This window comes from Punica granatum, chromosome 4 (genome assembly GCF_007655135.1).
Source record: "Punica granatum isolate Tunisia-2019 chromosome 4, ASM765513v2, whole genome shotgun sequence".
Classification (NCBI taxonomy): Eukaryota; Viridiplantae; Streptophyta; class Magnoliopsida; order Myrtales; family Lythraceae; genus Punica; species Punica granatum.
Genome location: NC_045130.1, coordinates 30,459,068 through 30,486,718, shown reverse-complemented (window position 1 = coordinate 30,486,718; position 27,651 = coordinate 30,459,068). Strand labels below are relative to the sequence as shown.

Sequence of the window (27,651 nt, the reverse complement as noted above, 5' to 3'; positions counted from 1 at the left end):
TTCCTCACTTATATCTTTTCATAGTAATTTTTAATTATAAATTTTTCATATATTTTCACACATATATATATATATATATTTTTAAACATTAATGTATTTCTCAATACTTAAAGTTAAAATTATTGCTGAAAATCAAATTCAGTTATATAACTCGAAAACCAAAGGCAAGCTTTAAGAGTTTCCGAGTGAATTAGTTAATTAATTATTGTCATCCGTTTATTTATTTATTTATAAATATCGATAAATAATGATGGTGGCCGTGCCGTTGGAGGTCTGCTGCAAATTCTAGACCTTTCGCTTTTCCAGATCTAGGGTTTCCTTCCTCCCTCTCCAGCCCCTTTAACAGGCTTGACGTCGACCGCATCGTTCTGTTTCCTCGCAAACCCTACCTGTACCTCTTCCCACTGTCTCTTTCACGATCGATCGATTCGTTCCCGCTGCGATACAGCCGGTTAATTTTTTACTGAAGCGGCAGAATTTTAGGGTTTGACAACTTCCTCTTCCCACCTTCCACTCCGTTGAATCACGGATAAACAATTTCAAAGGGAAAACGAAAAAGGCCACTAATATGTTCTTTCCTCTATTCCCCGTCGATGGATCTGATCGGGATCGGGGTTTTTGATTATCGAGTTAATTTTGCAATTTATCAGATCATTCATTCAAAAACCTAAAGGGATTTTGATTTGATTTGGTCAATGACGATGATGATGATGATGTTGATAAGGGACTGCAGAGAAGACTTCACCGAGTAAGAAGAACAAAATTTCTGATGCAAAGTTAGGGTTTTTTGGGATCCATCTGGGGGACGACAAAAATGCTTAAATCTGTGGTGTACTACGGGGAGGAATTGCTGGGGGAAGTTGAGGTATATCTTCAACAACAGCAGCAACAGAGGCAAGAAGGAGGAGGAGAAGATGGAGAAGATTACTATAACAACAACAACTACCACGACGACGGCAACTACAAGAACAACACCTACAACAACGGCAGAGGTAAAATGATTGAGGATGTGGTGAAGGAAAGAATCAAAATTGGGCACTTCTCTCAGCCCAGTGAGAGGTGCCCTCCACTGGCAGTGCTTCACACGATAACATCCACTGGGGTTTGCTTCAAAATGGAGTCCAAATCGATGGAGAACTCGCCGCTCTCTCTTTTGCACTCCTCCTGTATCAGAGACAACAAGGTATAATCAATCAACACATACCCACTTCGAGAACCCAGAAAGGAATTCAAGGGAAAGAACATAAATTATCTTGAACGAAAAAGGAACCTTTAAATTTGAAGCCCTTCTTAATTAAGACATTGAAAAGTGTTAAACTTGGAATTTGTTGAAGGACCCCTATTGATTTCACAGTGGACTGTGGACAAATTTGCAAGGACCAATTATCGACAGTCGAAACTTTTCAGAGTTGCAGGACACTTGAGTGCTAAACCTCCAGCTTTGCTGATAATCCACACTATTTCTGGGAACATGTTCTAATTGATGACCACTCTATATATATATATATGAACTTTCCTTTCTTGGTAGAACTCTTTACTTTAACTGATGGCTGAGCTTACTTGAACAATGAACTGATGTGGGTCTTGTGCCTTGGAATCTGAATCTTCTAATGCCAGGAACGTAAAACTCGAGGAGTGTTGAGTGGACCTTAATATATGATTGGCTGCAAAACTCTGCTCCGCTCGACACATGAGGACGTTGAACTGATTAGGATTCTTTAGCCTCTGGCAGAAAAGGCAAAGATGATTAAACTAAATATAAAAAATGTGCTTTACTATCTTAAGGATTAGGTGCTGCGTACTGATAGCATATCTTGGAACCTTAGCTGTTGCCAGAGGAAACACATGTTAACTGAAAAATCTTAAGCCTAAAGGATATATGTTTTAAATTTTGGTGGTGATGTTTTATCAGTAGTATGATACGGATGTGTATGTTGGAAACAGTTAGATGTTGAATTACTTAATTTTCATTTAGGAAACTCGCTACTGATTGTAATGTGCGGTCATATCTGAAAGAATTGTGAAATTAACTTTGATGAGCTCTTGATCTTGTTGGGGCTACTGATAAGTGTACTGTGAGCTCTCCAGAGTGAAAACATGTTTAAAACTTTTCGCTGCCTTTTTTCTTGTACCTCACATTTAATTTTTAAATTGCCTACACTCGCCTTGGATTTAATAAAATGATATTGGGCATGTGTCACATATTGCTGGTTGATATTCCTGAATTTGATGGTTATTATTGTTCTTTTTTTTCCAGACTGCCATTATGCCTTTAGGAAAAGAGGAACTGCACTTGGTTGCAATGTTCTCACGCAATAATGACAGACAGTATCCATGCTTCTGGGGTTTTAGCGTCCAAGCAGGACTCTACAGCTCTTGTCTCGTCATGCTGAACCTCAGGTGCCTTGGAATTGTTTTTGATCTTGATGAAACACTGATAGTTGCAAATACAATGCGTTCTTTTGAGGACAGAATTGAGGCATTGCAGCGAAAAATAAGTGCCGATTCAGATCCACAGCGTATTTCTGGCATGCTCGCTGAGGTGAAAAGGTATCAAGATGATAAGAGTATCCTTAAGCAATATGTGGAAAATGATCAGGTTGTTGATAATGGGAAGGTGATTAAAATTCAATCTGAGGTTGTGCCAGCCTTGTCGGATAACCACCAGACAGTTGTTCGCCCACTCATACGCATGCAAGAAAAAAATATTATTCTAACCCGCATAAATCCACAGGTATGTGCTAACCGTACGCCAAACCATGTTGGTTTTAGATCATCGCTTGGTGCTTTGCATAGACTAGATTCTGTTTTAATTCAATATGCTTAATTTGTATCTAGGCCTTGGCATGCATGCACTGAGGTACATGTTCTTTTCGTTAGGCAGATGTTGGTAACCATCTTGTCTTGATTTACTAATAGTTAAGAAGTCCCACTTTTAAATGTTCAGTCACAGATGCGGATAAAGGGTATTCATGCTCCCGCTAGATATTGCTTTCTAGTGCTACACTTCTGTTTGCAACTTAAGATGTTTTTAATTTTATCATATTCATCCTTCGACTTAATAGGTTATGCTGGATATTTCATGTTATCATGTACTTTTGCTTAGGATGTCAGCATATAAAAAGAATCCAAGAGTGAGTTGGTTTAAGCTTGACATCATTTCACATATCTCAGATCCGGGATACAAGTGTTCTGGTGAGGTTGAGGCCTGCTTGGGAGGATTTACGGAGTTATTTGACTGCTAGAGGGCGCAAACGTTTTGAGGTTTATGTTTGCACAATGGCTGAAAGGGATTATGCTTTGGAAATGTGGAGGCTTCTTGATCCTGAATCTAATCTTATAAATCCAAGAGAATTGTTGGACCGCATTGTGTGTGTCAAGTCAGGTGAGAAGCTTGACCTAAATCCAAGTAGCTCTCTGATAAAACAATTAGAAAAGGGGAATAGCTTCTATAACCGTTGTGCTTATTGATAGAAATGTACACCTCTATCAAATCATATTTATTCTGCATACGTTCGTCCTTCGTAGAATGCCTTTTTCACTTGCTTTTTCTGTGTTATCTCCTGTTGTCTACAGGCTTGAAGAAATCTTTGTTTGATGTATTTCAAGATGGGACATGTCACCCTAAGATGGCTCTAGTCATTGATGATCGCTTGAAGGTTTGGGATGATAAAGATCAACCACGGGTGCATGTAGTGCCTGCATTTGCTCCATACTACGCTCCACAGGCTGAGGTATGCCTTACTTATTTGGCTATGTATTTCAAATCTGGAAACTGCAAGCATTCGCTTCTCTTCTTTGATGGGAACTCATCATATTCTTCAATACGCAGGCAAATAACACTGTCCCCGTGTTGTGTGTTGCAAGAAATGTTGCTTGTAATGTGAGGGGTGGCTTTTTCAAGTAAGCAAGAACTTTGACGTGCTGTAATGCACCCTGTATTGGGATCTACGCATTCAAATCTAAATCCCATTCTGATCTGATGATGTCTTTCTGGCATTCTTTCATTATTTGAAACAGGGAATTTGATGACGGTCTTCTGCAAAGAATTCCTGAAGTTGCATATGAAGATGATGTCAAGGACATTCTTTCTCCTCCAGATGTGAGCAATTACCTAGTTTCAGAGGTTAGTAATGGCAATCCATTTTTTTTTTTAACCTTTATGTAGCTGGCTGATCTACTTTCAAATCCGGTCAACCTGGCATTTCCAGTGTTTATATTTTGGTGACTTAGTGGTCTAACCATTTTGCTTCAATTCAGGAGGATGTTCCTGGTTCAAATGGAAACAAAGATCCACTAGCTTTTGATGGTATGGCAGATGCAGAGGTTGAAAGAAGGCTGAAGGTGGTATGTATTTTTTCCAATCGAGGCTGATTTACTTATCTGGTTAGAGTTATTTTGGAATAACTTCCCTGCAGAACCCTTCTCAAGTTGTCACCCTTCATTACTGGTCATTAATGCCATTGCATTTGATTTTTTTAGTCCATTACTTGTAATTAAGTTTTATGTAATCATTTCAGGATCCAATTGCAGCTTCTTCAGTCATCCCTTCAGCAGTTAACAACATAGATCCAAGGCTTATTGCATCTCTTCAAAATGCAGTTGCATCTTCTTCAAGCCCAATTTCTCTTCCCACGTCTCTATCAGCTGTTTCACCACTCCCTAATGTACAGTTTCCACAAGCAGCATCATTACTTAAGCAATTTGGTCATGCTACCCCTTCAGAGCAGAGCATGCAGAGTTCTCCTGCTAGAGAAGAGGGTGAAGTACCAGAGTCAGAGTTAGACCCCGATACAAGAAGGCGCCTACTCATATTACAACATGGGCAAGATGTAAGAGAAACGCCACCAGCTGAACCTTTTCCTACAAGACCTCCGGTTCAAGTTTCGGTTCCAAGGATTCCGTCAAGGGGAAACTGGTTTTCTGTGGAGGAAGAGATGAGTCCAAGGCAATTCAGTAGAGCAGGACCAAAAGATTATGCTTTAGATTCAGAAATGCATGTTGAGAAGCACCGGCCTCATCCTCCACCCCCTTTTCCCAAGATTGAGAGCCCTGCTCTACCTGAAAGAATTTTTCATGAGAACCAAAGACAGCCTAAAGAGGTAAGGAGATCCCAGTCTGGTTTAAGTTTCCGTGCTGAGTTTCTAACTTTATTTGCAAGCTGTGAAGGCTGCTGTCATAGATGATTTTTGCTTTTCCACAGGCACTTGGTAGAGATGAACGGATGAGGTTCGGACAAAAATCTTCTCCTTATCATTCTATATCAGGTGAGCAATAGTTTTCTGTCTGTGCAATGCTATCCTTTCCTGTAGTTTATGTGCTTCTAGTGACTTTGGAACATTTGAGCTGCTATTCTTGTTGAATTATTCTGTTTTTCATGTTACATACTGACATAGGTATCGTTGCTGATCAATCTCAAGGTGAGGATATTCCACTTAGTCAGACATCTTCAGGCGGCAGAGATTTTGACTCTGAATCTGGGCGAGTCAATCCATGTGGAGAAACTCCTGCTATTGTTTTGCAGGATATTGCAATGAAGTGTGGAGCCAAGGTAAACGGAAAATCTAGTGTTGACAGGAGAAACATAATATGTGCGATAGCTAATTCATATATTTCCATCTGAGCATTTTGGTACTTGTCTGGAATTTGTAGGTCGAGTTTAGGGCAAGTTTGGTTTCAAGCATGGATCTGCAGTTCTCCTTTGAGGTTTTACACCTGACAACCCACTACATATCATTGTTTCTTGTATAAACGAAAATTTTCTTACTTGTACACTATGTTGAACCTTTGTGTAGCATTTAGATGCTCCTGTAGAGATTGTTCTCTGAGCAAACATATAGACCTCTTGCTTTGTGTCTGTTATTTTGTCGACTGCGACGACTAATGTTTGGTTTTATTCAGGCTTGGTTTGAAGGAGAAAAAATTGGTGAAGGCATTGGTAGGACTAGAAGGGAAGCTAAGCGTCAAGCCGCAGAGGGTTCTCTTAGGCATTTGGCTGGTAAGATAATATCCATTTCCTCTGTCATAACCTGGTCTAGGTATGATATTGTCTACAAATACGTAAAAGTTTGTGGATTTGCTGCTCAGGCAGGGACCAGCATGTTCTTCTATGTGCATTTTACTTGGTCATTTAAAAACCTCATAGGCAAAGTTTAAATGGTGGAAATGAATTTTTCACATCTGCAATAACTAAAACGACGTTGAAACTTGGGGCAAAGGAGGGATGTCTATAGTTTGGATCACAGATTTGGTAAATTGGAAACGGATGTGTTGAATAATTACTTTATCGACTTACTGGATTACTGACCTTTCTAATGCTTGCTTATCCAGTTGAATTTGTAAGCTGTCAATGAGGTTCTTTAAGGAGAGTGGTTACATTTTTCTGATGAAAGATTGTAATCAGTTTCTTAGGTTGTGGTTTGATGAGTCTCTATATATTGAAGAAGATGAAAAATTAGGTGGTTATCTTGTTGAAGTCAATAGTTATCCTTTTACTTGAAAAATGGCCAGTTAATCAACTCATTTTTAAATCATACTTGGATTTGGTGGTTGAAGGTACACTTGATATTTTTTTACATGCTCTTGACAATTTTGACTGTTTTCTTGCAGACATGTACATGGCCCGTACGAAATCTGATTCTGCAAGCAGACAAGGAGATGTGAATAGGAGATCTCCTCCCAATGAAAATGGATTCTTTGGAAATTTAAATTCTTTTGTGAATCATCAGTTGCCCAGGGAAGAGCCTACGTCATATTCACCCGCAATGGAGACATCAAGAATTGTAAATTCCAGGATGGAAGGTTCTAAGAGTGCAAGCGGATCTGTTTCTGCTCTTAGAGAATTGGTAAGATTGAGGGTCCGCCCTTCGTCTTGCTTTCTTTAATTCTTATGCTTATCTCTAGATTGCTAAAACTCATTATCGTGGCTCAATTTTTCCCACTCTTCACCTCAGTGCATGATGGAAGGTCTCAGTTTGGATTTTCAACTTCAGCCCCATCTTTCAGCCAATCCTGTGCAGGAGGACGAAGTTCATGTACAGGTTTTTCCTGTTGCTTAATCATTCCTTTTGAAGTCATAAATATCTCTGCTGGACCTCAAACCAGTTAGGAGTTTCAGCATTATATAATTTTTGGTTGCAAAAAAGGTAGAGAAGAACCGCTTTGTAGTTGATCAGGGTCCTTAGGGCAGAAGTTCTGTTTGAAAGCTTGAAAACTTTACTTGCCATCTACTGGATTAATGACCTGGGGCATAGAGATATGGAGGGAGTAGTATCGGTCCAATTTCTGGAAGATACTTGTGCGTACACAAACATTGACTAGAAGATTACATGATAGTTTGTTAACCGAGGGACTATTCGACATGTACAGTCCATGGTTTAGTCTGATATGTTTTGGATATTGAAAATTTTGGAGATAATCGTCCAATGAACTTGTCAATTTTCTGGTCATCCATTGCCCTCGACATCCAATGTTTGGATTTAGTTTTTGTAGTCTTTCTGTCTGCAAATATATTAAGCATAGAAATATATGTATCTATTGATGTCAGTCTTCCGTAACTCATGCTTTTCTCTGTTGTGGTTTCTGAATAGGTGGAAGTTGATGGGCAGATAATGGGTAGAGGTGTTGGTTTCACCTGGGAAGAAGCCAAGATGCAGGTAACATTTCTGATATATCCACAAATATTAGATGATACTTCACGACTTGAGAGAATTAGTTATGCAGCTTAATCTCTATGAAGTGTGTCTAAGTTTGCTCGGGATCATATTCCACAGGCTGCTGAGAGGGCACTCACTGCTTTAAGGTCTACGATTGGGCAGTTTTCTCAAAAACGTCAAGGTTCTCCCAGGTGAGTGATTTAGCTATTTAGTTGATAAATTAATATTTCTTGGTGATAAAGACAAGGGAATTGGGATTACTATCTACATTTTCAAGAAACTATCTCTGATGTCTTCTGGAAAACTGAAACAGTTTGGCACCTGTCGTTGATTGCCTCATGAAAAGTTAGTAGAGCTACTGAGACAATGCACTGTATTTCACTCTCACAATGCATTTTATGATCAAATAGTATATCTTGTAATGTGCAGATAGCCTTCTTTTTTTTTCCCATTTTTTCTTAAAGGAAATTAGAATGCTTCCGAAGTTTTGCTGATTTATAACTATGACTGTGATATCTGCTGATCTACAAGCAGAACTTAATGGGCATTTTCCTCCCACATGCATGTCATCTTGACTTGCTCTTTTGGTGCACAGACCATATCAAGGTGTCCCCACTAAACGCCTAAAGCCGGAGTACCCACGAGCTCTGCAGCGAATGCCCTCTTCCGCTCGATATCCCAGGAACACGCCACCTGTTCCTTGAGAACTTCTTAGCCTGTATTCCATTTGTTCTTTTGTCGAGCAAGATCTCACCATTCAACAGAGGACAGAGCTACCGAGATCAGATTCCTGCCCTGAATGCCGCGTCTTGAACCTCCTCTTGCAGAAACTCCCCAAGCCACGATAAGAAGGTTCTTGCCTGAACCGGGTATAAAAGAGTTCCCTTGGACTGGATGACGCAGGACAGTCGATCACTATGAATTCCATTGCAATCAACGATGGTCTTGCCACTTTCTACGGTTTTGATTGGTCCAGTCTTGAACAATTCTTTTTTCCACTGGATGTAGTAGGCAAAAGTTTCCTTAGTGATGACATCCTTGTTGTATATTGATGGAGAGATGATTTGGATTTTGATCTCTGTTGTATGCCGTCGGGGTCTGTCCTGGCTTCAGCAGAACCACGGGATAACAAGGCAAGGCTTGGGCAACCAGCTGTTGAGATACCCATGATGAAGGCGTCAGGTTAGGCTGTCGGGCTTATCAAGGGGCCAGTCTAACATAACAGGGTGCATTGGGAAATGGATTACACGAAGAGCTGCCTGGTTCTGCACGGCTCGGGATGCCACACTGACCACTAATCAACTGTATCAATTGCTGGTGGAGTGCTTTGCTGACCTTTTGAGATTGGAGAGTGGAGACGACATGATTGTGGAGTTTGTTTCAACACATTCATGTAATCCTACGATGTTTCTGTTTTTCTCAATTAATCAAATGGGTTTAATTTTGTCAAATACTACTAGTAATATTTTATTTTTTCTTGTTCAACCAAGGAAATATATATGTATCTTTCTTTACTCTATTCTATTCTGTATGTGGAATAGCTTTGGCAGTAAATCTTGTTTCGACTTTGCTTATAATGAAATCACATGATCTTTTTGCACAATTTTAACTAGGGTAAATTTCGATGACACACTCTGTAGTTTGTAAAATGATCAATGACACATCCTCCTTTTAAAATTAGTCACTCACATTCTTCCTTTCGTGGAATTTTGTGGTGCTTTTTCCTTAAATCGGGTTAGATTTGGTTCGGGTAAAGATATTAGGTAACGGGTTTGTTTGTATAGTTCTGTGATATAGGATCAACGTGGCAAAGTAAAGTGAATGTTTTCTTGGTGCTACGTCAGCAAAATGATGAGTGATGTGTGGCTAATTTTTAGAAAAATAAGTATCGTTGGTCATTTCACAAATTATAGGGATGTGCTCGAATGCTTTGCAAATTTAGTAATTATTGAACGGTGTATAACAGGTTCTGCGAAGTGCTTCAGGATTAATCAGGGTGCTGTTAGTCGATCATCATATTTAGAGATTTCATCTATGACCGATGCCAAAATAAAGATGGTTAGAACTAACACAACAACTCAAGATTTGAACAAGAGAAGCTGCTGGGAACCATTACGTATCATGTATAATTCATATACACAATGGGACACATTACTGTGGTGGAGCCGAACAGAACCCGGACAACATGATGATGGAATGAAATTAGTAGTCATATATGATCATGTGCCTGTTATTAACATCCAACTGATAATTTCTCATTTGTTATTGCTTCTTTCTAATTTATCATGACTCATAATTAGAGACGCGTCTCTCGATCATGACCCATGGTGAAAGATGTGATCCATCGAATGAATCTACTGCGTATGGTAATAGAGTATAGTTTGATTTCATTTGATTTAGTTTGATTTCACGTGGATGAAGACAAAAATATGTGGAAAAGTTTATTATTAAAATTGAAGAAGAATGATAAAAATGTAATGATTGTGTTGTTGAATTGAGAGAAAAGTAAAATGAAATTAAGTGAAGTTAAATCCTACTCCACAGCCAAACAAGCCAAATTGATGGCTTATTGAACGGTGTATTAAGAGACGAATTATTCTCTGCAAGTATATCATATGTAAATCAAGTCACTGTCCATGGTAAACTCATTACTGCGGTAAATATAATCCCCCGGTAGGAACCCACTTGCCCTCTGAACTCGGATCTTCCATCCTATAATAAGTACAATCTATCATCAGCTCATCACTCATGAAAGCTGCTCCATTATCGGCATTGCCATTCTGCAAAAAAGAATCCCCCAACAAGTTTGCCTTACAGTCCGTGGAGTCCAGACAGACGACCGTTCTCACTAGATCACTATCCTCATATAAGTAAGGATAGTAATCTGAGAAGCTCCCAGCTTCATGAGCACTTTCATTGTAAGTATTATTATCGAGGGTCAGCCACTCTGCAAAGAGAATGCTCGGCGGTAGGGAGCTTATATCAGCCTGTGATTTTGGGGGACTGATGGAAGAGTCGTCCTTTGGTTCTTGAAGGGACGGAGAATCCGTAGCATCTACTGATTTGCATTCACTACTTCCTGTATGGGGCTCCGTTAGCTCTGGTTTTGCCACCTTCTTCTTGAGATGAGAGTGCCAGTAGTTCTTTATCTCGTTGTCGGTTCTCCCAGGAAGATGCTGCGCTATCTGGGACCACCTGGTACGAGGCATAGAAGTAGCACGTCTTCCAGTCAAGCTATATATTATTGACAAATTAACAGAGAACCTTGATTTGCTGTATATGTGATAAGACTTAATAGCTCGGCATCCTCATCGGGCTTACTTGTTGCCTAAAAAGCGATGGAGAATGAGAATTGTCTCCTCTTCATGCACCGTAAGCATTCCTCTCTTCAGCCCGGGCCTCAAGTAATTAGTCCACCTTAATCTGCAGCTCTTGCCATTCCTCTGCAAGCCTGCATTTTGTACATTAATCATTATAGTGTAATTATATATACATATACAACTGGAGGTGCGGTGGTTTTCTAATGAAGACTGTCCATTATTTTCTTTGTATTATCTTATATCAACCATCGGGTGAAAATTGTCGCAGAATGGTCAGTGGTTATCTGATTTCTTTACCAAACGAATGTTTGTCGGATTAGCTTCGGGGAAAATAAAAGACGGATTTGGATACTTTAAATGTGAATAAAAGGATGTATAGAGCTTTGATTACATAGACGTCTAGGCCAAGTTTGGTATGAAAGAATTGAATGGAATGAAATTGTTATATATAAGAGAAGACTTGCTTTCCTTGTACTCAAAGCAAACATATAAGTAGTCTATGACGTGGAAAACTTTCTCATCATTATCATCCGTTGGCAATGGAATGCAATTTACTAGCATTGCCCTTTCTTGTTTCTCAGTTTTCCAACTTGGAAGACAGTTTATTTGGCAAACCGATGAGTTACCAGCATTAATAGGGATGGAGCTCCAACAGCCATGGCCGTACTTAAGGATGTAGTCTCTGAGCCTCCGGTCTTCTTCCGGCGACCACAGCCCCTTCCTGTGCTTCGTCTTCAGCTTGGTTGCCTTCTCAGTCGCCTTGCAGCCCATTCCCAGTGCCAAGCAAGCCTTATCTTGCCGAATCAAGAGACGAAGTCAAAGAGATAGACAGGGTTAGAGAGAGAATTAAGGGTCCTTTTCCTTTGGGATTTCAGGGGGTCTCCGTGGGGCATTTAAAGGAGGGAAATTAGTTAGTTTTGCAAAATATTTAGAAGAAGAATAATGTTAGTAGAGTGGAATAATATATATATATATATATTGGTATATGTGACGTTGGTATTCGGAAGCCAATGGATCCCAACGAATCCAGCTCAAGTCGGGTCAGTTCACTGAGGGATAAGTTCTTCGAGTCTAAATTTTCTTTATTCACAAGACTTGAACACCCGAGACCTTATTTAAGTGGAAGAAGCGCCGAATGATTTGAATCGGTCCATGTTGGTAAATAATATAATATTTTATTATATAAATGTAATGTTTATATATATATATATATATTAAAAACATAAAAGCATGAACTTGTCTTTTATTGAGTTCAATTTGGGCCACTTCGGAATCTTATATTAGACATGCGTCTCGCGTTTAATTTGCAAGGAATTAGCTTCTGACCATCTTATAATATATATATATATATAGTTAGGATTTAATAAAGTTTTCATATGTGTCATTTTCATGTATTCATCTGACCATCCGGTTTCTTCTTCTTGGCGCCCATTGCAATCGAATCGAAGATCAAGTATATATTATAGGTCGTGAGCTAAACATCCCAAAATCCGATAATCACCGACTATACGTATGTGGTATCCTTCTCTGGTGGGTTGTAAACCGTCGACGTTGTCCCTGACTTCCATAGGAATTTTGTCCCACAGCCTTAATCAGATTTGAATATGAGGAGCACACTTCCTTGCCGACCCGTATGATGAGCAAACTGCTTGTTGGTTACAGATTTAAGTATAAAATTGCAAAAATTAATATATAGAATGTAGTTTGCCCTATTAAGTAAGTAAGATTGGGAAAGTTGATCAATGAAACGCCATTTTGTCGGAGCCCCAGCGAGAGCCACGAGCTTGTTTAAAATAAAGGACATAATTTTTCTCCGTGATTTTCTGAGAATTTTATAGTGTAACCAACTGACCATACATAATTGACATGATTTTTTTTTGGTGGAATGATTAACATGATTAATGAGCAACAATATAATGTCGTCCAGCCATTTTAAAATAAATAAATAAATAAAAAATAAGAAGGGAACAAAATCTCAGATAATCGTGATTGAAAACTTAAGTGCAACGCCCAACATTTCTAATTGGTAAATCAGTTATTCGTACTGAGAAGGAAGGTGTAGTGCAAAATTATGTGTTTCCTTCTTCACAACATACACAAGCAGGTGGTAGAGTATGTACTATATATATATATATATATTTATATTTAGTTGAGTATTTATAAACTAAATTATGGCTAAAATATCAAAAACTATCAAGCATTTTATTTGAACGACCTATTTTAATATTAAAGGTTTCGAATGACTGTATAGTGTGTGCACTGAAGCCTTTTCCTTTTAATATATACTAGAAATAGTTAGGAATGTCCTTTCATCAAAATTTTTGATGCACAAGTTCCATATGTTTCTCGATGCGCGGCTAACTCTTTGTCAATTTTTATTTCCATATAAATTGATAATTAAAAGAAATGACAATATACGAATGAATATAGATAGAACAATGACGTTAAAACTATATATTCAATTGAATGTACATAATAAACATATTGTGAATGAGAACTAAAGAATTAAAAATCGTGACGACAGTAAATAAATACATATAATGGTACAGTGAATATAAAATAATATATATAGTAAAAGATAAATAAATCTGTAAGATGTATAGGTAGGTACATGCAAAGAGCGAACAATATCACATAGAGATTACAATCTATTACATATATAAAAACCAAAAAGCGCTTCCGAGACAATTCCATTTGCAAACCCTCAGCTCGTGGTTATTTGCCTCTTCGCATGCACAGAACAATTGTATTAATCCATTTCCGGCAATTAATTTCCTTTTCAAGTACATTGTATTCCCGCCAACATTTGCAAACCTTTGCCTCATGGTTATTTGCCTTTTCGCATGCTCAGAACATTATGTCAATCCATCTCCGCCAATTAATTTCCCTTTCAAGTACATTATATTCTCGCCACTTAATTTCCCATTTATTTTGTTTTTTCCCTTTAGCTTTCTAAGTTTCTCGCCTTATGTTCTTCTCCCCACCCCACAACACCCAAAACCCAAGCTTTCCCAATTTTTGGTCGAGCATCCTTCTCCCCACAACGCCCAGCCTTTGGTGTGCTCCATCCCACAGTGCCCAAGGTTTGGTTAGCTCAATCATTCGCGAATTCAAAGAGGAAGGATGCTGGAGAAGGAACATTAGCCTTTTTCTAATACCATCAACTAGTGATTGAGTGACTTTTCAGCTACTCGACCATAATTATTGTAATTACTTATTATATTGAAAAATGAAACAAACTTCTAGACTTTTGAATAGATATTAATGGTGTGTTTAGTTTTTGAGTTGAGATTTTAACTCAACTCAACTCAATTTTGGAGAATAAGAAAAAACAAAAAATAATTATTACAAATGTTAAAAAAAATATGGATGTGTGAGAATATATATATGTATGTATATATAGATGTAAAGTATATAAGAAATTTATTATTAAAAAATTGATTATATAAATGGTTAGAAAAAATATGAGTGAGATATTATTATTAAAAGAAAAAAAAAAGACAAAACAGTAATGATTGTAACGTTAAATTTGTGGAATAATAGAGTTAAGTTGGGTAGAGTAAAATTTTTATTCTAAAATCAAATAAGCCAAAATATTTCTTGAAAAATTTTAAAAAAATTTCCAAAAAAAGTTGAATAAACTAAAATATTTCTCCATAAAATTTAAATATTATAAGAAATCTGAAGAAAGGATATCTAAATAAACTAAAATATTTCTCCATAAAAGTCGAATAAGCTCAATTTTATTAATTTTTTTCCACACTCGCGCAATGCGTGAGTCTAAACATAGTATAGAGAAACTATAGCGATCAATAGAAAGAAGACATATAAAATGAACTTTCATATCTCCTATTTATAGGATATTTAGCGCATTGAATTTAGACATATCACATATATCGAGAAACCTTTTCAATTATTGAGAAAACTTTTAATTTTTCAAAATATTCTTTTATTATATATTATTACATACAAAGGATATAGATAAATATCTATAATACGTTGAATATAACATAATGAAATGTATTTCATGGTTTATTGAATCATAATTGAAAAGTCAATTGACATGAAGTTGAGGGTTTCTGATTTGGCTTTTATGGCACTACCGCGTTTTTACTTGCTGACTTTTTATATATTATAATTGATTTGAAACTTTTATGCAGTTAATTGATTAGGTTAATTTCATGAGCAACTGTCAACAAAATTAATATAATCTTTACTTTTTCCTGTGAAGATTAACAAATTATATAAACACAGCTCTTGTTTGCCATACTAACTAGTATGCTTTTATATCTTATATTTTAATTCATTATTTTGTGGAGTATATAATTTAGAAGTATAATAAAAATGATGGCTTGTAGTACTATTACTTTATGTTTCGCAAATTACATTTACAAATTAATCATTTCTGATGGAGAGCGTGGCATATGCAAGATTATTGAGAATATTTTTAAAATTAATCTTGTCGCCTGCAAGTTGTGGGGGCTTTCTTTTTAAAGATAATATTTTCTAAATTGAGTTTATGAAAGGGATTTGAAAGACAGTGGGTATAAATTTTTTTCTAATATTAGATATACATGTTTTATTTTAGTACAATTTTAATTAATTAATTAGAAATCTAACGAGGACCAATTTATATATCAAGGGACGTTGTAATATTATAGACCTGCAATTTCTAATATAATAGGAATGTGCATAATTCAACATGTAAGAAAGTATTCTAGAAAAGCACACAATAGGGTTTGGACGAATAGTCAAATTGTATTACCTGGATTGTATGTACGGAAGACTGCCTAGAAAATAAGGAAATTATCAAGATGATAAAGAAACTATCTACGATTACCTAATGTAGTATTATACACATAATTACAGAGGATTCTAGACCTCTATACTCCCCTCAAGTTGGAGCGTGAGGATTTCAAACGCCCAACTTGCAGAGAAGAAATGTGAACTGATCCCGACCAAGCGCCTTGGTGAAAATGTCATCGAGTTGATGCTTCGTGGAAATATGAGCGGTCTCAATAACATTTGACCGAATATGATCTCTAATAAAGTGACAATCTATCTCGATATGTTTAGTGCGCTGATGAAAAACCGGATTTGCAACAATGTGAAATGTTGCCTGATTATCACAGTATAACTTAGTAGGCAGGGAAGAGGCTATGCCGAGAGAGGACAATAATCTGCTTAACCAAATTATCTCGCTAACCGCAACGACCATTGCCTTATATTTAGTCTCTGTAGAAGAATGAGATACAGCCGTTTGTTTCTTCATCTTCCAAGATATGGGACTGCTGCCAAGTGTAATAAAGTAACCTTTAACTGAGCGTCGTGTCATGGGACAACTGGCCCAGTCAGAGTCACAAAATGCAGAGAGCTCTAGTGAATCCAGTCGAAGAAAGATGCCTTGCCCATGAGACTGCTTGATATATCAAAGTACCAGTAAAGTTGCCTCCTAATGGTCCTCTCGTGGATCCTGCATGAACTAAGATAGTATATGCACCGGGCAACTGAGCTCTGGACAAATGATAGTAAGTTATATGAGTCTACCAATTAGACGTCGATATTGTGCTAGATTAGAAAATGGAGTGCTATAATCAGACGAAAGTTTTTGCTGCTGCTCCATCAGAAAGTAAGCAGGGCGTGAACCAAGCATGCCACACTCGGTTAGTATGTCAAGAGCATACTTGCATTGAGAGAGAAATAAGCCAGAATCCAGTCGAGATATCTCAATACCAAGAAAATAATAAAGTGGACCCAAATCCTTTATACGAAAGCACGTACTGAGATATCTCTTAAAGGTAACAGAGTGAGCAGGCGAGTTCCCAACAACAATTAGATCGTCCACGTAAACCGGAACTGCAAGGAAAATCCCGTCACGAGAAAATTTTGGTTAGTCCGGTGCTTCATTAAAGATCATCTCATATGGAGTTTTGCGTGCAAGAGCCGGTGTTGGCGTCAAATTTATTAAATGTGCCACAGTGAGAATGCATTCGCCCCAAGATTTAATTGGTAATGACGCATGGAATAAAAGAGCATGGGTCACGTTCAGTATATGCCAGTGTTTTCTTTCAACGCGTCCTTTCTACTGGGGCGGATCCGCACACGAGGATTGATGAATTATTCCTCATTGTGAAAAAAAAACTCTTGCACCTCTTGTGAGATGAATTCCGAACCATTATCGCTCCGAATAATTTTCACCGACTGATCAAATTGATTCTGAACAAGGTTACAGAACCCGATTAAGTGTCGCTTGGTCTCAGATTTCTCTCGCAATAAATAAATCCATAGACCTCTAATGAAGTCAACAAGGACGGTAAGAAAATAATGTGCATCGGAATTAGAATTTATTTTGTAAGGACCCTAACTGTCACAATGCACCAATTGAAACAGTGACTCTGCTTTCTTCAAAATGACTGGAAAAATAGAACGAGTCAGCTTGGCATTTCTCACAGTGTTTATTGGTAAGACCACCGGGTAAGCCTCGAAATGGGACTTGATGTGATGGATGCCCAAGTCTACGATGCCACAAATCGTCACTCTTCAATTTCGTAGCTTGATAAACAAAATCAGCTGGTGCCACGCACTTCAAATGATGGACACCCCCAAAACACAATTCATCTATTCCAATCATCTTCCTCGTGGTGCGGTCCTGAATCACCCACAAATCAGCTTCAAAACTTACTCAATAATTCAATTGCTTAGATAATTGTGAGACCGAGATCAAATTACAATTAAAATCGAGAATCAAGGTTGGATAAAGTAAAAGCCTCCAACGTTTACTTTCCCGAAATGTGTTGCCCGAGTTCGACCATTTGGAATGTAAACCGGGGATCCATTAATAGGCATCATCTCAGTCATGAAATCCGAATAGCCTGTCATATGTCTGGATGCACCGGTATCAACTATCCAATTGCTAGCACAAATTGTAAAATTAAATTTGTTACCAGCTTGAGAATAATCATCCTCATTAGGTCCGGCTATAGAAATCAGACGTTAGATCTGAGCATAAGAAAAAAAGGGAGCGAAGTAGTATGTATCTCTGGCTGGCTCACCGTGGACCCAGATGCTCCTTGGGCCGCATAGGCCTGTTGTCTCCCACGATTGATTTGTGGGCTGCTGTTTCTGTTGGGCTAGTTGTTGAACTGACACTTCCAGCCCTGCCTATTCTGCCCACCTGATTTAGGCTGAATCCCAGCTTCCATTCTGTCGCTGGTTCCAGCCATTGGTCCGCTGCTTCTGCTGCTTATTGTTCGATGAAGGTGGCCTCCCATGGAGTTTGAAGCATGTATCTCGAGTGTGTCTCGGCTTTCCGCAATGATCACAATGAGGCCGACCCCCACCATTTGATTGAGTGGGTTGCTTGGTTACTCCCCCTTTCGCTGCATAAGCTGAAAGTTTTGGAGTTGATTCGAACGATCTCGCAGCGATTTTCTGACGTTCATCATGGAGAACCATAGAGAAGGCTTGGTTGAGAGACGGGAAAGGCTCCCTGCTGAGGATGTTGGAGCGCACGGTTGAAAACTCCGAGTTAAGCCCGATCAAAAATTGATGAGCCTTCTCTTTGATCGGCTGGTTCGGGGAAGACTCCCATCGATGAAGCAAACCTTATTCTTCGTGCAAAGAGCCGTGTACATAAGCTTCGACCAAGTAAGGTAGTTGTCTCCGTTCAGTTTGCACGTAATTAGCTGGACGCCGAGGGTGTCATATAATAAGGAGAGGCCAAAATCACAGCTGAGGTCGAGCTTGAGACCGAAGCAGTCCCGCCTGTGGGGACGTTAGCTGGAGGCAGATTGTCGTCCGTAGACATGATGAACAATAAGAATCGGCTGAATAATTCAGCCGGTGTTGAGAATTATTAGCTAGGCCACTAGATCGGTGGCTCTAATACCATCTAGAAAAGCACATAATAGGGTTTGGACGAGTAGTCAAATTGTATTACCTTGATTGTATGTCCATATAGGAAGACTATGCCTAGAAAATAAGGAAACTACCAAGATGATAAATAAACTGTCTATAACTATATAATGTAGTATTTATACGCATAATTACAGAAGATTCTAGACTTCTATGAGTATAAATGAAAATTCAATATGCATGATATTTCATGCTTCAACCAATCATTTGCTACTAATTTACTTGATAGCAAAGAAAAAATATTGAATAAAAAACTGAAAGGTCAATGATCAACTAATGGAAATAGCGTGGTCTATGAGTAGTTTACATTGTTATACATTTTACTTGATAAGAAGGCATGTACTATATCCTTCGCAGTATGATTGATTAATATAATATAATAACCTAACACAAACATAGATTTTAGAGCCCGAAAATTACAGATTGCTAATGAAACACCAAAAAAATAATTAAAAAATGTTGCCCCTACCCATGCTCCTTTGGTTAATACAGCAAAAAAAAAAAAGGCCAACTCACATATAAAGTCGAGTTTGTCTCATTTTATGGTACAAGAAACTATCCGAAGCAACTGCGATGTTAAGAAAAGATTTTGAGCCAACTGAGCTGAGTTCTCATGTTCTGCTTCTAGAGAGAATAAGCACCAATAAAGTGCGGAATAGCTATAAAATATAATATACACATGGCGGATGGAAGAGTTGTCAGATATATTTTATATGTATACTTCAAACTGAGAAAAGATTCAGTGAGTATTATACAAGTTACATGTATGTCTGTGTCAAAATCAATCAATAACCGATACGTGTGAATGTGAATAGGGAAACTTTCTCAATTATAACTCTTTTTACACACGTTGGTTGTTAGTTAAGTTTTACACAGTCACGTGACTATGTAATAGTCACGGAATATTTTTCTCCATGAACAATGGAGAATTGAAAGCAGGGAAAACATATTTACAAGGTACATATTTTCTCTAATATTCATAAGATTGCATGATACAGATAGTTTGGAGGTGTGTCGTCGCAGGGGTGATATTGAGAGAGAAAAGAGAAAAGAGAAAAATTAACAAATGCTAATATTTTAGATTGATCTCTTTAATATTTGTGCATGCATGCAGGCTTGCGGTTTCTCAATGAGAAATTTGGATTTTCGGGAATCCAAAACAATTACGATAGAAAGAGGAAGAAGGGGCGGAAATATTCGAAAAATTAAAGAGGATAAATCAATGGAATTTCATGATTTGATTTTTCAAAACTCTGTGTACACATTGACTAATGACTAATATATCCAAAAAATCGGGATAATTATGTGTTAAGGATATATTGAAAAATAATTGCAGGGTGTGCTCTCCTCGCACAAGTGGAAGTCTCTCATCACATCTCATCGCAAGAGATCATTTTAATAATCTATATTTATGTAAAACGGTTCCTAATTTTCTGCAAGACTATGTTCTCATACTTGACACTAAGTGATGCCCGTTCCTCCTCATAAATTTCATATGTTACAATCTTTCTAAAAGTGTGAATGTTGTTGCCTACCTAATGCATATGTACGTATTGTATATATTTTCTTGTTGCTTATGGTGACCATTATTAAGGTAACCTTTCAATATGTATATATATTCAATCAAAGGGAGGATACCGAGAAAATCATCTCCGTGTATTTGGAATATATATATATATATATATATATATTTCAATTACAAAGAAGTCCATGGGCTTAATATTGAAGTATATATACTTGTAATTTATTTTCTTGCCATAGCTTATTAATGGAGTGGCTTTGCGGGGAAGGAGAAGGGAAGAAAAAATACCATGTTGCGGCCGAAAAGTATGGCCTGATAAGGGTTGTTGTTTCTGTTCACTCTCTCATGGTGGCCTGAGAGAGGTTGAAAGGAAGAACACGAATAAACAGAAAAAAAGAAAAAAGAAAAAAAAGACTATTGCATGATGATGGCATGAGAGAGAGGTGTGAGGTGGCTCAGGTGAGAGAGTTATGCAAATGAATGAGCTTTGAATTTTATTTTTCATATTATTTTGTTGTAAAAAATAATTGATTGGTAGAATAGAAAAATTAATATGAAAGTTGAATTGAAAAATATATATTTACGATTTCTAAAGTAAGGATTAAAAGAATTATTTACCGAAGCATTTACAAATAATATTCAATCCTATATTAATTAGTAAAGTAGTGTAATATACGTATATAGATCTGTCGTCCACGCTAAACAAAATTCCTCGCCCTTCCTTGCCTCGAAGATGAACAAGCAGCAAAGCAGCAACCCATCTTAACAGTTGAATTTTTGAGAATGCTAAAATTAAAGGCATTCTGATCTTTCACCAAAGCATTATTCTGATCTTTCAGAATGACTTCTGAAAGAATCAAATACCAACGTATACCTTGCAGTGATTACCCTAGGCATGTTCATAATATTTGCACTCGAAGATCATTCACGGAATATTTCAATAGCGTCTTCTGAAATAATCAAATATCAAAGTACACGTTGCAACTTTTTAGGTATCTTACCGGAGTTGAAGTATTTCTTTAAGCGTTCCTCGAGCGAGTCAATTCCGTGAAGTCATTCTCTCATGAGTACCTGCACTCCATTTTAATTAGTGTAATTAATTGCAAGATTAATTGCATTTTATAATGGAACGCATAACTAGCGTGCTAGTCTTACTAGCATCACTGATCTGCTGCTCAACTATGAACATTTTAAGATCTTAATGATATGATCACCATGGTCCTAACATCGGTGTTGAAGTCCTACATAAGGGGCTTCAGCGTTGTGTGATAAACACAAAAATACAATATAGGGTATGCAAAAAATGGTCTCACAATTAATAATTTAATATCCAATTAAGATATTTATGGCTTGATGGCAATAGTTAGATGGGAAGGCTTTAAGATGATGTCTTGAACAGTAATGGCCTCGAAGTTTGGAGGTGGCAAAGAATGAATTCCTAGAACTTGAGGAAGGTAGTCATAATAATAATGCTCAAACACGCCTTGAAGTTTAACAAACAAACCAGGATGGGAGAGGATCATCGAGAACTTTATGTCTCCCTATCTTTCGTTAACACAAGCATCTAGAAAGCACATTCGATAATTTTCTTGACTATACGAGAGTGCTTCTTTTTAAGTTACTGCTTCATTCAATACGGTCGTCGTCCAACTGCTTCCAAATAAAATTAAACATTGACTAATTGAAGATACTAGTGGTATATTTGGTTTTAGTGTTAAGTAGAGTTGAGTTTTGATTTTAATTGGGTTATTGAATTATGAGAAAAAGTGTAAAAAAGTAATGAATAGTTGAGAAAAAGTAATGATTGTGTTATTGAATTGTAAAAAAAGTAATAGATTGTTGAGAGAATTTAATATTAAAAATTAAATTGAATGATTAAAAAATTGAAGAAAATGAGAAAATAATAATTCTGTTGTTGATTTTTATTGTGTAGTGAGTAGAGTTAAACTTAGAGTTAAAATTTTAAAAACATGATTGTAAAACTAAACAGAGCGTAGAAGTCGATCTTCATTCATAGGTCATGATAGTAATATAAGAAGGCCCATACATCCCCCAAACCACATGGAAGTCCAAGACCAAATAATCACCATCCCTAATTATTCCAAGCTTCGAGCATCTTGTAGAGTGAAAGTCAATATTCAATTTCCTTTGAGCATGGTCTTTGTAACAACTAAATTCACAATTTGGTCCCTAAAAGATACATCGGTAGAGAAATTAGTCCTTGAAAAACGTAAAGTATACAAATTAGTCTCGCCATTTAAAACTTTTGTACAAATTAATCTTTTCGTCCATATTTTCAACTAGTCCTTGACGGAAAATGATGACACGGCAAATCATCTACTTATTTCGCCGCTTCCACCCTGGCTTTAAAGATTCCAAAGACGACGTCGATTTTGGATCTCAATTTTTTAAAATTAAAAAAAAACTTCTCTTTTTTTTTTGAATTGAGACTGAAGGGGAAAGATCAGAGGCTCCCTCGACAGGCAACCTCACTCGGAGGTCTCTGGTCAAGGGGGGGGGGGACTTCATTCTGTCGCACCCCTCTCTCTCTCCACTGGTTGTAAAGAAATGGGGAGGGGGCAGCTCTGGAGTCATCTGACTGGCAAATTATCTCTAGGGAAGGTTACTGAAAGGGGGGGCCTTTACTCACCAAAAGAGAGAAAGGGAGAGGGGGAGTGTGGCCGGGGGACAGATGGGGGGCCTCTTTCCAAAGACCTCTCCACTAGTGAGGTTATCGATCGAAGGACTTCAAATCTGCCTCCCGCCTCCCTCCCCTCTCTCTCTTCTAACCAGAAGATAGAGAGGGGAAGGGAGTAGATTTGGCCCCCCGCCTCCTTTCACTACTTGTTGTAGAGAGAGAGGAAGAGACGGGGTAGATTGGAGGCACCCTGACCAAAAACCTCCCCTCTCCTTTCTTTCTGGTTCAACCAAGGGAGAGATAGAGAGGGAAAGGGGCATATCTTGCCCCTTCTCACTCTCTCTTTGTAACTAGTAGAGAGAGAGAATGGGTGGTGAGGCAGATCGGGGGCCCCTCTGGCTGGGGGGGCATCCGATCTGCCCTACTCCTCCTTAGTGGGGAGAAGGGGGATAGATCAGCCTTAGCGTCATTTCTGAAAGAAAAAAGTGCATTTTTTTATTTTAAAAGAAATTGAGATTCAAAAAATGATGTTGTTTTTAGAATTCTTATAGCCAACGTGGCTTTTAACGAGCCAAATAAGCAGATAATTTTTCATGTCATCATTTTTCTGCTAGGATTATGGATGGAATGACTAATTTGTACAAATGTTTCAAGCTGCTAGACTAATTTGTACACTTAACATCATTCAGAGACTAATTTCTCCAACGAGGTATCTCTCACGGACACTATTCTTCGATCTCATATTCTGTTTGCTTAGTTTTTTGAATTTCATTATATATGCTATATGTCGTCCTTTTTGCATAATATACTCGTGGTAAAATTAGTATGTTTTGTATGTGAATGTTGTAGTTTTCATTTTGTACTGAATTGTTACTTTATTTAAACTTTATAAGACTACCCCTAAAAGGGTTTCTCTCGGCCGGAGAGACGCCATGTGGGGTCTCCAGCAGGGACACCCCCGCTGGGACTTCCTTAACTTATTTTTATTTTTATTTTAATAAATTTGACTGTTGAGGGTAATTTGGTTTATATATATATAAATATGTATGTGGGCATAATGAAGATATTCAAAAATAGGGATAATGGTTAAGATCTTGACCGTCTCTTTTTGTTGAATGCGTCTCTCAATGATATGGCGATTATGTAATGGTGACGATCCTACTTTAGACATTCGAATTAAAGACCGTGACTGAAGATAGTCTAATAAATTTGTGCAACTTTTCAAAAGGGGAAAAAAAGAAAAGAAAGAATCGTGATATTTAGGACATGATGTACGGGTACGTCCTTCCGCTGAGACGACATCGTTTTAGCTCCGAAGGGAATTCTTATTAATAGGCTCACCATCTAGCTCGCCTTCTCGCTTTGCGATCGACCGTAAGAGCGATTTGAAGAGATTCCGACTGATCTGTTGCACAGCTTTGGGGAAATGTCTTCGTTCGATACGTACAGCGTTGACGGCGAGGAGGGGAACGCCGCTCCGCACCGTTCCTTCGGTGAGGACGACAACTTCTCCGGCTACGGGGGCTACACCGGATTCACCGCCGGCGGTGAAGATTACAGCAATTCCGCCGGTGGATTTCCCGCTGACGGCGATGTGGCGGTGGACCACGTAGCCGCCTCGCCGGAGGTCTTCGGTTTCGAAGATCCGAGCTCTGGTTACTCTCAGGCCCTGTACAATGGAAATGGGAGCGGAAGCGTCTTCGAAAGCGATGGGGTTTTCACGACGGACGGGCCGGTGCTCCCTCCGCCGAGCGAGATGGAGCCGGAGGAAGGAGCTGCGCTGCGCGAGTGGCGTCGGTAAGGGTTTTGAGCTGCTTGATTTGGTTGAATTTCCTCTCTTTCGCTTTATTTTGATTAGATCTGGCGCCTGTTAGAAGTAAAACCCTTAGATCTACTGGTCTGGTGAAGCTTAGCTCACAATTGAAGTGCGTTAGGGTGGGATTGCATCATTAATCGCTCATAGTGCTTGATTTCTGAAGATTTGGATCAATCCTAAGATATAGAATAGGATTACTTCAGGGACTTAATGCTCTGGAAAAGAATTGCCATTTGAAATCGGGTGTGAGAGCTGTCGATCTCTTAGATGTCTCTTTGCCATTACAGTAGCATTTCGATAACAAATCTCGATTGGCTGTTCGTAATAGCTTCAGAGTTGAATTTGACTGAGTAAAATGGTGTGAACTCCGATTTATTGCAATATACTGAATTATTTCTGAAAATGAGCGGTCCTCCCGTCATAGATGTGGTGATATTTTTGAAAATCATTCAAGTCTTTGTTGGCAAGCCTAACTTTGGTTAAGGAATCATCTTGATAGTCGTCATTATAAATTCTTTGAAAATGGGTCTGCTTAGGATTTGCTTGAGCCAGCTCTCCCACTTCCCCCCAAGTGACCAGATGGCAATCTGTTGTGACGGTGAAAATTTATGGCAAATTTTTTATATGAGAATATAACTTCACGAGCTTTTGTCTACTGCATGATGTCAAGAATAGTCTGATATAGGAAATTATATTCCATAATGATACGAACCAAATGATCTATCCTAATAGATGTAGATATATCGTAATTGCAGTAGCTTTTATGCTAGCTTGACCAGCATCATAGCTGGTAGCTCTTCCTTTGGTCTAATAATGATATGCCGAACAAGTTGAGTATGAGGTTGTTTGCATTCTAAAGGGGTTGGTGCCACATAATGAGTTTATGTCTAACTATTATTTAGGTTGGGGGAGGGCAAGGATAGTGATATCTTATGATGACCATCGGATTCTGTTCATGTGGATCAAAATTAGGTTTACATTTCGATATGGCAAGGTTGCATATTTAATCCTCCCCTTCTATCCATATGACTCGGGAAAATGTCTGAAGCTTTAAGTAAATTTACTGAATTGTTTGCCCCAGAAAATCATGTCCTACCTGCCATATGATTGTCTGTTCTACCCTTCTTGAATCTCCTTTCCTATATCATTCTCTTCAAAACATGGTTTGCTTTTGCAGTCAGAATGCAATTCTGCTCGAGGAGAAGGAGAAGAGGGAGAAGGAATTGAGAATTCAGATTCTAGAAGAGGCTGATGTGTACATTCGTGAATTCTATGAGAAAAGGAAGCTGAATGTTGAATCCAACAAAACCAACAACAGGGAGAGAGAGAAGGTAATCATTTTCAGAGCATTCGCTGGTTTCTCTGAACGTTTTATCATTTCATCCTATGTGTCTTGGTTAGACGTAATTCATCTTATAGAAATGGATTCTGTGATGTGGTATAGTTATTTGTGGCCAATCAAGAAAAGTTCCATAAAGAGGCGGACAAGCATTACTGGAAGGCAATAGGCGAGCTAATCCCGCATGAGGTTCCCAACATTGACAAGAAGCGAAGCAAGAAGGAACTGGAAAAGAAGCCTGGAATCACAGTTGTACAGGGACCGAAGCCCGGAAAGCCCACCGACCTCTCTCGGATGAGGCAAATACTCGTGAAGATCAAGCATGCTCCTCCACCGCACATGATTCCTCCCCCTCCAGTGCCTGCAAAGGACGCAAAAGACAAGAAGGATGGGAAGGAAAATGAGAAGGCGGCGAATGGCCCAGAGCAGCCTGCTAAAGATGCTACAAAGGAGGACGCCCCAGTAGCCGCAGAGCAACCTGCAGAGAAGCCCGCCGAGGCGACGGATGCTTGATTCTGCTGCCTCAAGAGGTCTTCCTTTTATTCTTTCCCCTCTTCTACGACTAAGTGCCGCCTACTGAATTTGTTTCTCGTATATTTTGATAGTACCTCTCCAGGTCACTTGTTTGTCTATTGATGAATTTTTGTAATGATGTTGTATGGTTTCTTTTACCCTTTTATCAGGAGATTCTGATCTGAGTTCACACTGCTTTGCTCATATTTTCATCCACTGCTGTTGTTACTGGTTCTTTTTAAGTAAAGTTACCTGAGGCTTGAAATTTCATTTGCTGAAATAAATTGTCCACTAAACTTAAGTGAACTCGGGGAAGGTTTTATGTTTGAGCTATCCAGCTCATTGAGTCATAAACGTGCTTTCGGTTGGGCTTGCTTGTTCCCATGTGCTCAAATGAAAACCGACAGTGACACTGGAACTTAGACCTGATGCGATTGTGATAGATGATTGCATCTACTTGTGCACTTTAATTGCGGAAGAGGTGTTAATGTTTGCTTTAATTATGTAAAAAAGGTGGTGATTTGTGATGCTGCAAAACATCTATATCTATCTATCTATTTATGAAAATAAGGTTCCGAGCTGAATTTTCATGTCGTCGCCCCATCAAAAATTATAAAATGGAGTTATCTCATGATGCCACGTTATCATTTATTTAGTGAGAAATTTTTTATATTTTTTATAATATAAAGGTATTTATATATTCAATAAATTTTTGTCAGTTTAATTATGTAAATTTTATATCTGCATATATCCATGTACCCATGTATAAGGCAAATTCTAAAAAGAAAATTTGTAGATATATTTCCTTTGTCTCAATAAATATGCTAGTAATTAGTATATGTCGTTTAGGAAATAAATCATGTAGTTATATTTACGATTATTTATGATTCTCTTTCATTTTATGTTAACAATATATTCTCAATTATGATCTCTT

General features: G+C 38.1%; 3 protein-coding genes across 6 annotated transcripts; 2 read left to right on the top strand and 1 right to left on the bottom strand.

The window, feature by feature from the left end:
* Positions 1-251: 251 nt before the first annotated feature.
* On the top strand, positions 252-9,209 carry LOC116203907 (RNA polymerase II C-terminal domain phosphatase-like 1). Of its 4 annotated transcripts, XM_031535878.1 has the most exons (18): positions 252-484; positions 725-1,183; positions 2,258-2,734; positions 3,175-3,385; positions 3,577-3,734; positions 3,833-3,903; positions 4,021-4,126; positions 4,261-4,347; positions 4,521-5,102; positions 5,204-5,267; positions 5,397-5,551; positions 5,653-5,706; positions 5,902-5,998; positions 6,610-6,845; positions 6,954-7,040; positions 7,590-7,655; positions 7,773-7,846; positions 8,251-9,209. In XM_031535878.1, exons 2-18 carry the CDS (start codon positions 815-817, stop codon positions 8,357-8,359), a joined length of 3,003 nt encoding a protein of 1,000 aa, XP_031391738.1. In that variant the 5' UTR covers positions 252-484; positions 725-814; the 3' UTR covers positions 8,360-9,209. The 4 variants fall into 4 exon arrangements, with proteins under 4 accessions (XP_031391738.1, XP_031391739.1, XP_031391737.1 ...); XM_031535879.1 differs by having other exon boundaries at positions 252-1,183; positions 6,954-7,034; XM_031535877.1 differs by having other exon boundaries at positions 252-1,183.
* A 966-nt stretch (positions 9,210-10,175) lies between these two features.
* LOC116205697 (transcription factor LAF1-like) lies at positions 10,176-12,042 on the bottom strand. The gene is made up of 3 exons (XM_031538342.1): positions 11,602-12,042; positions 10,977-11,106; positions 10,176-10,850 (listed from the first exon to the last, which is right to left on the bottom strand). The coding sequence occupies exons 1-3, from the start codon at positions 11,744-11,746 to the stop codon at positions 10,304-10,306; spliced, it is 822 nt and encodes a 273-aa protein (XP_031394202.1). The 5' UTR covers positions 11,747-12,042; the 3' UTR covers positions 10,176-10,303.
* Positions 12,043-24,395: 12,353 nt separating this feature from the next.
* Positions 24,396-26,987, top strand: LOC116205398 (clathrin light chain 1-like). The gene is made up of 3 exons (XM_031537998.1): positions 24,396-24,846; positions 26,043-26,196; positions 26,310-26,987. The coding sequence occupies exons 1-3, from the start codon at positions 24,476-24,478 to the stop codon at positions 26,715-26,717; spliced, it is 933 nt and encodes a 310-aa protein (XP_031393858.1). The 5' UTR covers positions 24,396-24,475; the 3' UTR covers positions 26,718-26,987.
* Positions 26,988-27,651: the final 664 nt, after the last annotated feature.